This window comes from Mus caroli, unplaced genomic scaffold (assembly GCF_978045245.1).
Source record: "Mus caroli unplaced genomic scaffold, Mus_caroli_1 scaffold_13, whole genome shotgun sequence".
Lineage (NCBI taxonomy): Eukaryota > Metazoa > Chordata > Mammalia > Rodentia > Muridae > Mus > Mus caroli.
The window spans coordinates 38,252,963-38,266,816 of NW_028227268.1; the positions used below are offsets into that span (position 1 = coordinate 38,252,963).

The 13,854-nt window shown below is 38.9% G+C and overlaps 1 protein-coding gene across 8 annotated transcripts in view; it reads right to left on the reverse strand.

Annotated features, from left to right (window-relative positions):
* Acaca (acetyl-CoA carboxylase alpha) overlaps nt 1-13,854 on the reverse strand; it is a 275,396-nt gene that overhangs the window by 152,240 nt on the left and 109,302 nt on the right. For all 8 annotated transcript variants that reach the window (XM_029483172.2, XM_029483174.2, XM_021178351.3 and 5 more), the window contains 5 exons: nt 13,473-13,583; nt 7,547-7,756; nt 3,260-3,430; nt 1,334-1,495; nt 865-1,028 (listed from right to left, as the gene is read on the reverse strand). In XM_029483172.2, coding sequence (XP_029339032.1) covers nt 865-1,028; nt 1,334-1,495; nt 3,260-3,430; nt 7,547-7,756; nt 13,473-13,583 — 818 coding nt within the window. The remainder of the gene's footprint in view (nt 1-864; nt 1,029-1,333; nt 1,496-3,259; nt 3,431-7,546; nt 7,757-13,472; nt 13,584-13,854) is intronic.

Here is a 13,854-nt window from a genome sequence, read left to right on the forward strand (position 1 = left end):
GGCAGAGGAACTAATTTTGAATCTAGGACAGATATTTTAAATATATATACTAATAAAAATTACTTCCTAAAGCCCAATTTTTATGCAAGCAAAACTGCTGACTATTTGATGCTTATAATTAACAGAATATTAATATTTAATCTGCCATTTATATTTATATAAACTGTTCCATGCTTTAGAATAATTATTCTCTTTTCATAAGTCAAGTAAGATTTTATTAAATGTCAGGACACCATGGTGATGGTGGTCAGTATCACTGAATATCTGAAAATGCTAGATTATCCCCAGAAATAAAAAATGGTAAGACCTTGGTTCCACAAGGCATGTGTATATCAAAGCAGCATGTAGTATACCCTTAAATATATACTCACGAATATGTGTATGTATACATACATATACGTATATACCTTTGTACATACACATAGATTTTATCTGTCAAATTAGAAAATTTAATGCATATGAGTTGCTCAGAGCTATCTAGTGAACTCACAGGACCTAAGAAGCACTTTATACTATCTATAACTTATCTGATACCAAATTCATGGTCAAGAATCTACCTCTCCCCAGCAATATTACCATCACTGTAAAAACAAAAACAAATCCAACATCAAAGCAAATAACTTCATTTTCAAAAAATAAAATAAAACAAAACCAAAAAGCAAAAACCTTGCGAAGACTCAGAAACAAGCAAATCTGCCAAGCACTACAGAACACAGCATGAATTCAAGTACAAAGTAACATATATTTCTTCCAACAGGTTCTCCACGGCAGCACTTCCACAGCAGATGAAGAATGGCCAATACCTTCACTGAGGATTAGCCCAATTCTATTGAACAAAATGCAGTGAAATGTTATCATACTCACGAGATTGCTTCCTCTCTGTTTTCTCCCCAGGAAAAGCAGTGCCCAAACTGAGAATCAGCAAATTCATGAAGTCCTCCAGCAGCAGCAACACTGAAATAACCCCAAACGTTCTTATTGCTGCGAAAATTAAGTTCCTGAACTGTTCCAGAGCTGGGCTTAAACCCCTGTTAGAGGATGAAGAACAAAAGAGACTACATTTAGTGGCAGGGAAAAGAACATTGATACTTGATGTTCGGGCTCTAGGTTCATTAGGCACAGCTGACCCAAAACCATACAAGCCAAGGTCCAGAGCTACAAGCCACGGATGCTTCCTGAGTGACTTAAGTGAAATTAAAGGGCCAGCGCAGCAACCATTATGTATCTGCTCTCCAAATCTTCTATAAATTTCCCTCTCAAAACCCAGTCCAGGACTTCAAAAGCATGTCCTCAGACACTCGTCTTAACGTTAAACCTTTTAGTGAAGGGTTACCTCATCTGGGTTTTCACTGGTGATCCGAGCAGCAATCACGTGGCCCCTTGGGCAAGGAACATGAGCAGAATTTTCAAAATCAATGGGAGCATCTCCCCAAGGAGATACCCCATACATCATACGAATATCCTTGATCCTAAATAGAGGGATCCCCATGGCAATCTGAAAGGTAATAGAACACATGTCATCTTCCACAGTCCCTTTCCTTAACAGAGGGGAGCTATCAAAATACCAGAGAGTCTTTGCATATTTTGGAATTACTACTAAAGCATTCTACTTTTGTAATCTGCATTCTACAACTATCTAAGTTACATAAAATAAAACTCAATGCTAAGAGTTATTTGCTAGGATCATTCCCCTTTCCTAACATGTCCCCAAATTCCTAATGCAACAGGCATTTTCCTCTGCTGTCATTTCTCCATGGGGGGATGAGAATAAAATTATCTAAAAAAAAAAAAAATCAAGAAGTTCAGATAGGTAAAAACCCTTAACAACATTATAGTTGTCTCTCATGATGTAAACCACTGGAAAGAGTAAATAAATCTCTAGACCCTTACTTGGGTGGCTACTCCTATAAAGGGAGGACAAGAAAACTAACCAAGGAGGGATATGATCAACATGCATAAAAACAGCATAATGAAACCCTGTTTGTTCTGAGACAGGGTCTTACTACATAGTCCTGGCTGGCCTAGAACTTGCTATGCAGACTAGGCTGACCTTAAACTCACAGACATCTGTCTGTCTCTGTCTCTTGAGTGCTGGAATTAAAGGCATGTGCCAGTACTCCTGGAAAAGCCTGTTATTTTATAAAATTAATATGCTCTAATAAGAGTCAGTGAGACAGTTCAACAAAGTCACTCACTGCCAAGGCAAATGACCTGAATTTAATCTCCAGACTCCATGGTGAAAGGAAAGAACCAACTCCCAAAAGTTGTCCTCTACCTTCCAAACACATGCTGTAGTATGCACACCCATATACACAAATAAATGTTTAAAAAAAAAAAGTAAAGAAACCCACAAAACTCTTTTTAGTGGGAACCTGAAAGATGTTCTTATTATATGCCAAAACTAGGTCACATAAGATTATCAGCTAGTTATTTTATCATGTGCTCACAGTCCAAGCTGCTCAGAAGCCTGAGATAAGAAGACTGCTTGAGATTACATGATTAATTTCCATACTAAATTCAGCATCAATATGGTCCCTCTAAAGAGCAGGGACCACCAGGTTGCCTAAGAGGGATGGACCAGCCCAAATTGGAAATAATGCAGATAAAATAATATCAAATATTATCATTTGCTTCTACTATTTACCATACTATTTGTTTCCCAAGCTGGAAGAAGATGATAGAACAATAGCTACCACTTTATATATTATTTTTACAATGTGTACTACTACAGTTCACCTCATCTGGGCTTGTTTCAATAAACAGACTAGAATCAGAAATGGGAGCTAATACCAAAGTTATGGAGCTTACTGTAATTAATAAACAAAGCAAATTGTTCTTTAAATTTTTTATTAATTAAAAAAGTATATGTATAAATGTTTTGCCTACATGTCTGTACAACATGCTCAGTGACTGAAGAGCCAGCAGAGGGCATCAGATCTCCTACAACAGGAGTTACAGATGGCTGTGCACCAAGTAGGCATTGGGGATCAATCTGGGACCTCTGGAAGAGCAGCCAATACTCTTAACAAAAGAGCCATCTTTCCAGCCCAAAAGCAGACTGATTTTAAAGTTTCTTCTCAAAACAGTTTATTGGCTGTGTTTATATGGAAGATATAGTACAACTGTTTAGTTTGAATAACATCAGAAAACTAACCCATACCACATAACCTGTATTTATGAGAAATAAAGGCTCTTGCTTATTTGTACTTTTCTTGAAATTCCCTAAGCTATAACTTGAGTCCAGGTCAGGGTGACTTACCTGGAGCTGTGCTGCAGGAAGATTGACATCAGCCACCATCTCTGTACAAGGATGTTCAACCTGTAGCCGAGGGTTCAGTTCCAAAAAGTAGAAGCTTCCATCCTGGCTGTACAAGTATTCCACAGTCCCAGCGCTCACATAACCAACCATTTTGGCAAGTTTCACTGCACACTTAAAGAAGATCAGAGACTATGAGTCTGCCACTTGTCCAGCCATTGCATCACTGTAACTACATACAGCTAGCTGTCAACTACTCGGTGCTTAGATAAGCCACCCAAAATTCTGACCCACATTCAAGAAAATCATACCCATTCTGATTACTATATAATGTCCTGAGATAACAAACTCAGTGACAAAGTGGGAGAAAAGAGTGTTTTCACATCAGATCACAAGCAGTCTCCCATTAGACCAGAGGGCACAGAGGCAAAACAAAGATGGGAGTGAATTCTTCACTGACTCCTAGTTTCCAGGATTCCCAAAATGTTCATGTTCTTAGAAAGACTGTTACCAGCTAGGGATTGGGTTTCTAATCTCTTATGTAGCTAGTGACTAATCTCTTATAGGGACCATGTCTTCACCAACAGGATTCAAGCACTGGCAAGTGAGATGTATAACAAATCAGATTTCAACCATGCAGATGAGAACATGTAGTTAAGAATGGCAAATCAAAATAGGGTCACTGAATTTCTTGGATCTTCTTATTATATATAGCAATTTAATATGTATCCTAACCAGAATGGTCATTTGGAACTGCAGATGGAATGATGCTATTCTGAAAATTAAAATCTGTTATATGCTAGTTTAACAATAAGGTAAAGGTGAACAAGGAAACATACGGCAGATAGGAAAGCTGGGGGGTGAGCTCCTTGTTACAAAAGGACACATTTAATAGATTATTTCCTACAGAATGAAGTGCTTGCTCCATATTAACTAACTATAAAAAAATGTTATGGACTATGGCTGTAGATTAGTGGACAGAGTGCTTGCCTACCATGCCCAAGGCTCTGGGTTCAATCCCTACTGCCACACAAACCAGGTGGGGTGACACATACCTTGAAAGAGGTGAAGGTGAGGGAGGAGGATCAGGGTTCAAAACTATCCTCAGCTACATACAGAGTTTGAGTGCAGCCTAAGATACATAAAAAACTATTCATCTAAAAGAAATTACTACATCTGATTATTCCAACTTGAAGCTGAGTATAAGTAAACAGTCCAGAAGGTTACTAAACAATTGAGAGAATTACATTTCTGAACACAAGGCCACAAGCCTGGCCTTAAAAATATGTGACTAAAGTCTGAAGTAACAGTTGTATTTCTAATCCCTCATCAGTGGGAATCAGGCTATAAAACTTCCCCCAAAGGAGGCAGCCTGAAAACCCATGTTACAGAAACAAAATCGGGAAGAACTTGGCCCAGTATCAACTCAGGTGTCTTATAGGGCAGTGGCAAAGGAGCTGACTTCCTATGAGCAGCCAGGTCTAACTGAGAAAGTACTCGCCTATGGACTAGGGAGAGCACAACTCCTACACAGAGAGCTGTTAGTGTCTGTGGGACAATGATTCCAAACAGGAATTCTGATTTCATTCTATCATTGCAGAAAAGGTATACATCTAAGAAGAGACAAAGAAAGACTTTCTTTCAAATCACTGGCCCATGAACAAAAAGGAACGTACCTCATGTACAGATTTTCATGAACCTAGAGACCCTTAGCCAGGCAGTGGTGGTGCATGCCTTTAATCCCAGCACTAGGGAGGCAGAGGCAGGTGGATTTCTGAGTTCGAGGCCAGCCTGGTCTACAGAGTGAGCTCCAGGACAGCCAGGGCTACACAGAGAAACCCTGTCTCAACCCCACCACCACCAAAAAAGGACCTAGAGACCCTTGATCTGAGATGTGTATCTTGCAGCACTAGGTGACTGTGGTGACTTCAGTCTGCTTTTCTTAGAGAAAAGCCACATGTATTCTCAGCCTGAACTAACAAACAAGAAATAGATAGCAAGAACAGACTGAGGCACAGGTTACTCCAGGCCCTCCAACACTTTCCTTCATCTTTTGAGGGAAGAATTTCTCAAATCTCAGCTGGCACATGGCCATCCAACTAGTGACTCTAACTCCTAACAATTGCTGTTCTGAGTTATGATGAAATTGTGTGTAGAGGAATGTGAGAAGTGTCTGTGTGACTTATGTACCATGTAATTATTTGCCTGACTTCTAAATACCCATCCACCCTGGCTAACACGGAACATAATCTTGCAGGATGCTTCGTAATCAGAATTCTGATGCCACACAATATCAAAGGTTAGCAAACCTTTTTGGTGACTGACCAAAGTAGTTATTTTCAACTTTGTGGACTACAGTCTCTGTCATTGCTATTCAGATATTTCACTATTGCAATAACACAGTCAAATATAAAATTTAAGTTAAACAGCATAGTTGTGGTCCACTAAAATTTTATTTACAAAATAAACCAGCAGGATTTGGCCTATGAGCTATAGTTTGCTAAACCCTACTTAGGAGGGGGAAGAGGTCTCTGGTACAAGCCTATATCTGAACTAGAATGAAAGAGATCATTAGAAAGTTACACCTCACTTAAACTACTGTATTTGAGGAATTCCTATTATAGTAGGTGAGGAGTGAAAATAAGAAATAGAAAATATTTCTAAGACAGAATATAGTTTTATTTGTTTAAAATTAAAAATGATGGAAATTGAATCATTAATGATATGGAGAGTAAACCATTGTGATGGTTTGAATATGCTTGGCCCAGGGAGTGGCAGTATTGGGAGGTGTGGCCTTGTTGGAGTAGTTGTGTTACTGTGGGCATGGGCTTAAGACCCTCATCCTAGCTGCCTGGAAGCCACTATTCTGCTAGCAACCTTCAGATGAAGATGAGGAACTCTCAGCTCCTCCTGCACCATGCCTGCCTGGATGCTGCCATGTTCCCACCTTGGTGATAATGGACTGAACCTCTTAACCTGTAAATCAGCCCCAATTAAATGTTGTCCTGTATAAAACTTGCCTTGGTCATGGTGTCTGTTCACAGCAATAAAACCCTAACTAAGACAGCCATTCTTCCAGAAAAAAACAAAAGTATATTCACTTCCCTAAGTACAACTATTGCCAAGGCACACTTCATGACAAAAGAAATTCTTTATTCCAAAGTATGAAACATTTAAGCACACAGATACCTAGAGGGAATTGTAAGCAGATAATGAATTTGAATAAATCAGCTAAAGATAGCCGGTGTGGTGGCGCACGCCTTTAATCCCAGCACTCGAGAAGCAGAGGCAGGCGGATTTCTGAGTTCAAGGCCAGCCTGGTCTACAAAGTGAGTTCCAGGACATCTAGGGCTACACAGAGAAACCCTGTCTCGAAAAACCAAAAACAAACAAACAATCAGCTAAAGATAACTTCTTTTTAGACAAGGCCTCACTATATATATATATATATATATATATATATATATATATATATATATATATACATACACATATATATGTATGTACACATGTATGTATGTATACATATACATATATGTATGTATGTATGCATATACATATATGTATGTATGTACATATATGTATACATATACATACATATATACATACATATATATGTAGATGTATACATATATATGTATGTATACATATACATATATATGTGTATGTATGTATGTGTGTGTGTGTGTATATATATATATATATATATATATATATATATATAGCACAGGCTAGCCTAGAACTCTCAATCTTCCAACCTCAGCCTCCCAAGGACTGGAATCCTAAGCGAGTCACCATACCTTGAAGAATATTTGATGTTAGTCAATCCAACAAACTACAAGCTACCTGGTCTTCATGAACTATCTTAACATGTTTCTCTTATTTATCTTATTCAAAATAACACGTTAATTTTCTTTCTTTCCATCCATCCATCCTTCTGTTAGTTTTATTGAAACAGGCTTTGTTTCTCTGTGTAGCCCTGGCTGTCCTGGAACTTTCTCTGTAGACCAGACTGACCTCAAACTCAGATCCACCTGCCCCTGTCTTCCAAGTGCTGGAATTAAAGACGTGTGCTACCACCTCATGGCTCTTTCTTAATTTTTTAAGTATTAAATATATTTAGACTTTGGTAAGTTTCTTGACAATTTTCCTAGAAGAACAACAACATATGATATTTCTACAGGAAAAGAAAAAATCTTATCCATTATCTACTTCTTCCATTTCCATAATAGTACTTGAGCTGAGTATGTATCTATGTAGGAAAACAATGAAAGCTTTTAATAGACACACCTGTTCCATGTGTTCAAATACTGCTGGGGTAGCAATCGCAGCAGGAGCTTCTTCAATGATCTTCTGATGCCTGCGCTGCACAGAGCAGTCGCGACCAAACAAAGAAATAGCATTGCCGTACTGATCTGCCAGAATCTGGACCTCCAGATGACGAGATTGCTTTGCTAGTCTCATTACAAATATAGGTGATCCAGGGACTTCAGCTTGAACCTGTGTTAGAAAAGGAAACAAGATTCTTAAGTAGTAAGGATTTTTTTTATTAAAATGTCTTCATTTCAATAAGCAGATGCCTAAAAATGTCAGAGACTACATTAACAGTGGGAATACAGAAAGAAGTATAGTCTATGCCTTTGTCTATCTTTAATGTGCTGCATTCTTAGTTATATCACCCATATTAATTAATGAATATGAAAACATAAAACATCCAGTATGTTAAAAGGGCAAACAAAATACTTGAAAACACACACATAAACAAATCCCACAATAGGGCAAAAACTGCCATCTACTCAAGACAATCACATGTAGACCCTGTTCCTAACTAGCTGCTTTCCTAATTTACATTACATCACATATGATGCTGCTGATGTCAAAAGTCTTCCATCTTGAGTTCTGAGAAATACTGTTAGTGGGCACAAAAATCTTAAATTACCAATTAACTTTTGTCAGTATTTCAAAGATATCTCAATGTTTTCTGGTTTCTAGAAGGTCCACTAAGATTTCAACTGTTGATCATCTTTTTTCCTTCTTTCTCCTCCTCCTTCCTTCTTTTCTTCCTCTTTCTCCTTTTTCCTTCTCCTTCCTCTTCCTCCTCCTTCTCCTTCTTCCTCTTCTTTCTCCTCTTCCTTCCGTTCCTCCTCCTCTTTCCCCCTTCAGAATCTCACTGTGTAGCCCTGGCTGGCCTAGAACTCACTGAGATCCTCCTTCTTCTGTGTCCCCAGTGCAGAATTGAAGCTGTGTGCCACCACGCCTGTTAACTGTTAATCTTCTTAGCCTTTTGCAAGTAATCTTTTTGCTCCAACAGCTTTCAGCTTGTATATAAGGATCTCTGTCTTTTTCTTTTCGTGTGTGTGTGTGTGTGTGTGTGTGTGTGTTTGTGTGTGTGTGTCATATGTTGGGGGAGGCAGGCAGCAGATTTATTCATAGTTTAGATGTGGTTTCTGGTATTCATCATGCTTGAGGCTCAACAGGATTTTATTTGTGCAGCTTTTATTAGTTTGAAAACAACTTGGACATTGTCTCTTCAGATGCAGCCTTCTGCACCATTATTTCTTCAACTATTGTTTCATTCTCTTCCTCATCTGTGAGTCTTAAAGTGCACAATGCTAGAGACCACCACCATACCTCATTCCGTATACTCTAGTTTTTCTACTTCAGCTTGCTTTCTACATAAGCTACTTCAAAACTCTGTGGCCCGCTGAAAATGTTAACCTTCCACTTGTTCCTGATGCTCTACTGCACAGTTCTGCTTCTTCCAATCCTGGGTATACGGCCTGGTGGCTCAGGTGCTCTCTTTGCAAGTCTGGTGACTAGTACTGATTGTTGTCTGGTAAGTGTAGACAGCCTCAATGGAAGGGGCTCATTTCTGTTGAATGTGGTCTCTCGTCCTCCAATGGGCTTTTCAGTATGGTACACAGTATAGATCAAGCTTCTTCAATACAATGTCCTTAGAGGGTGAGGGCAAAAGCTGCATGTCCTCTTGAAGTCTAGGTTCCAATATACGTATGTCACTTTGGCCAACTAACAGTGGTCTAAGCAAACCACAAAAATGGCAATGATTCAAAAAGTGAGGAGAGATATGCCACCCCTTCATGGGAAGAAAGGTAAAGTCACATTGCAAGGGGTGTACATACAGGAATGGGAGGAGTTATTGTGGCCATCTCTGCAAACAATGTACTACAGTCCACCTGTGGCCACAATAATTGACACACCTCCCACATGCAAGTTAGACTCACCCCCTCCCAAGACCCCCAAAGTCTCATCCAATCAGGTCACCGGCTTGACCTTCACTGCTCTCATGACTCATGTCCAAAAACAAGAGTCCCCTTCAGTCAGCTCGTCAGTCACATGCTCTTCATCCAAAGACCTGAGAACTAAAGAGACAGGTTATCTGCCCCAAACCACAACATGTAAAGATGAGATTGGGAGAAAGAACAGTGAGGGAGATTCTTTTTCAAGTAGAAAGGATTGGAGATACTCAGTAGTTGCTGGTTTCACAGCGGCCTTCAAATCCGAACAAGATATATGTTGTTGGTTTCCCTTACTCAAAGAGCAGAAATTATAAAAAAATTTTTTAGGGATTTTATGTGTATGGATGATTTGCTTGCATTATGTCTAGTGACTTTGGACAGTAATTTGAGCTAGACTTAGCTGGTAAATCTGTCACTTGTGCACTCAACTAGGGTTGGATTGTCTATAAAAACTCCCTGGCATATTCAAATATGGTGCCAACAGTAACCCAGCAGGATTCAGAGGCCTTGACTAAAAGGATTCTTCTCTGTTCCATGGTTTCCCTTTCTCTAGAAGGGTAGAATGCATTCTGCAAGTAGCAGTTGAGGGCTCATTCCAATTAGGCAAGATATATAAACAACACAACCACTAGAAATGTAAGCTTCAGAATTGAAAGGACAATTGGAACATAAAGGGTGAAAAAGAGGATGTCTCTTCTTGATTATAAGAGACAGATCATAAGCCATACAGTAAAAGGCATACAGAGACAGATGCTTTCACGGTCACCTTTGAAACTAATACATCATTCTTTTCTGTAATTTTTTTGGTCTCTGTCTCTTTTTATGCTTGAGTCTAAATTTTCTTCTATTTTCCAAAGATTGATTCATCCTTCTATTTTATCTAACATGCTATTTAATTCTTATATTGATGCCTTAACTTCAGTAACTGTATTTTCAGTTCTAGAATGTTTCTTTTTTTATGATTTCTAATTCTCTGCCAAAATTCTCAGTATTGCCTTTAATTTTCTTAAATGTACTAAGCATAGTTACTGGAAGGTCCTTGTCTGATAGCTCTATTATCTAATTCCTCTTTGGAACTGTTTCTGCTAACTCTTGTTCCTGGTTCTGAATCGTGTACATTATATACATGAAAAATTAGTAGTAATAATTTGAAGTTCTATATATAACCTTCCTCTGGAGAGGATGGGCACTTGCTCTATGCATGCAGATGGGTAGAAGCATTGGCAATTAAAAACATAATAACTAAATCAAGTTGAGTGCTTTGAATCTGAGCTTTAGTTCCTATGAGGGTTGTTGGTCTACCTCTGGTTCATTCTTCCTCCTACAGTACAGTCCTTTAGGATCCCAACATAAAATATAAGAGTCCTTGGAGCCTCCAAAACTACATGTTCAACCATCACTAAAGTCTAAATTTTGTCTTCTTAGTCTTATAGACAAATGAAAATTCTAGCCACTTTGCAGGGTTTGGGTTTTTTGTTTTTTTGTTTTTGGGTTTTCCCCCTTCCTTCTTCTTGAGGAAGAGGCTGGTTTGTGTGTGGTTAGTTTTTTGAAGCAGGTTTTGCTATGTAGACAAGGCTGCCCTTGAAGTTAATATCTTCCTGCTTCAGACTCCTGAGTGCTAGGTTTGTGAGCTACCATGCCCAGCTGGTTGTTTTATCTTGAACTGGAGGATATTTTTGTGGGAAAAAGAAAAAGTCTTCAATTCCCAGGCTCACCTTTGAATTTCTTTCTCCTCTTATTCTTGTTTTTGGTTTTTTTTTTTTTTTTTGGTTTTTTTCGAGACAGGGTTTCTCTGTGTAGCCCCGGCTGTCCTGGAACTCACTTTGTAGACCAGGCTGGCCTCGAACTCAGAAATCCACCTGCCTCTGCCTCCCAAGTGCTGGGATTAACGGCATGCGCCACCACGCCCGGCTTTGTTTTTGGTTTTTGTTTTGTTTTGTTAGTTGTTGGTTTCTTGAGATGGGTTCCTCTGTATAGTTTTGGCTATCCTGGAACTCGTTCTGTAGGCTTGGCCTTGAATTCACAGAGACCTAGCTGCTTCTGCCTCCTGAGTGCTGAGATTAAAGGCATGGGCCACCACCACCCACTCTTTTATAATTTTTTACTATCTTGAAAAGCTTCCCACCTCTTAAAACAGACTTTAAAGAGGAAAAGAAAAAAAATACATATATATATATATATATATATATATATATATATATACACATATATATATATATATATATGAAACTCAGTTTTCCTTTTCTGTTCACTATAATATATAACTAAGTGAAAAATGACCTTAACTTCTGATCCTCTTACTCTCTGATGATACCACCCTGAACATGCTTAATCTCAACTGATCCTCCTGCTTACACCTTGTGTGTGTGTGTGTGTGTGTGTGTGTGTGTGTGTGTGTGTATGCGCGCACAAGTGCCTGAGTGTATATATCACTGCTGAGAAGACAGATATGCACCACCATGAACGGTTTATTCGGTACCAGGGCTTGAACCTAAGGCATCCTGCATGCAAAATAAACATTCTACCTCCTAAACAATGAAATCAGCTCCATGACTCAGCAATTTTAGTTGCTTTTTTAAATGGAAAGATTGATTTAGCTGACTATTATTAGAAATTAGGGACTTTCACATAAAACAAATTATTAGTGTTCTAGAGTCTTCATATACTTAATTCCAAACTAAAACGTAGTTATGAAATATCTGTGTTATCATTGATTAAAATGATTTTCATTAGGAGAGCAAGCTTTTTTTTCGGAACTCCATGAAAAACTACTTTCAATTAAACTTTACAAAAAGAACATAGTGAAAAGGATGGGTAATACTAAACTTCTGACATTAAAATGTAGTAAGACAATAGTTTTTTAATTTTCTTTATCAAATCTTAGCTTTTCCTTTTACCTCCTAATAACTAAGCAAGCAATTTGCCACTGAACGGTCTCTGAAAAGGGAGTGGGTGAATAAAAGGTAAGTGGGGCATCCACACAGGGGTGGAGTAAAGTATGACAAGAAGGGCTAGCAACATGACAAGGTAAGAACTGTGCCCAGTTTTCTTTTTTCTGACACATATTTTCCTGAGTATTGATAGAAGAAGAGAAAACAGAAAGTAAAAAAAAAAAAATCAGCCGGGCTTGGTGGCACATGCCTTTAATCCCAGCACTTGGAAGGCAAAGACAGGCGGATTTCTGAGTTCGAGGCCAGCCTGGTCTACAAAGTTAGTTCCAGGACAGCCAGGGCTACACAGGGAAACCCTGTCTCAAAAAAAAAGAAAGAAAGAAAGAAAAAAATCAAGCATTTGAAGGTAACTCTTAGGGTAGAACAAGAAAGAATTTTGTCTCCCTTTTACATCACCTATAGTATGGCCACACCCAAGCACTGCTAAGGCAGAGAAACCATAGGATAAGCTCTCTGAGGCACCCATACTGAGGCACACATACCATTAGGTTCCTGTGCGACGGTGGGATGGCCACACAGCATAGACCAGAATATTGGCTGCTGAGCCAAGAGGATAGAAGACATGGTAGAAACTCAAGGGACTCTAGCCAACTTTGCAGCCTATCAAAGAGCTTGGCATTTGGCCAGCATATGGGCAAATTGATGAGGATCATCCCACCATCCCACACCCTTCCCTATAATGTCAAAACACGGCGTGTAAAAACAATGTCTCTTCTTACCATTAGATACTCTGAGCAGCATATACCATGCAAAGAAGAGCTATCTTCTACATAAGAAAAACTAGTGCTTGAATTACATAAGTAAATAGAATTACATTAAATTAGATATTTCATTAATTCCCTCCATTCCTATGAATAATCAGGTAAAGACTATGGACAAAGCTTAGATTCTAAGGTACAGTATAAATTAAATCACTCATCTGATATGTTTACACACACACACACACACACACACACACACACACACATACATGGCAGCTCAAACAAGCAAAATCAACTTGTACTCTACCTGTCTGAAGAGGTTAGGGAAGTCATCTGCATTGTTAACTTTTCTGATTCCTTTCCCTCCTCCTCCCTCTGAGGCCTTGATCATCACTGGATAGCCAACTTCCTCAGCTGCCTTCAGGAAAAAGAGAAGGAAAAAAAAAAAAACAGTTACATTAGTAAAGAAAAGAATTGATATTTTCTCCATTTAAGAATACAGTCATTAAGCCAGGTGTGGTGGCACACGCCTTTAATCCCAGCATTTGGGAGGGCAGAGGCAGGCAGATTTCAGAGTTTGAGGCCAGCCTGGTCTACAGAGTGAGTTCCAGGACAGCCAGGGCTACACAGAGAAACCCTGTCTGGGGGGGAAAAAAAAAAAAAAGAATAGTCATTAAAGAGCTAGGCAT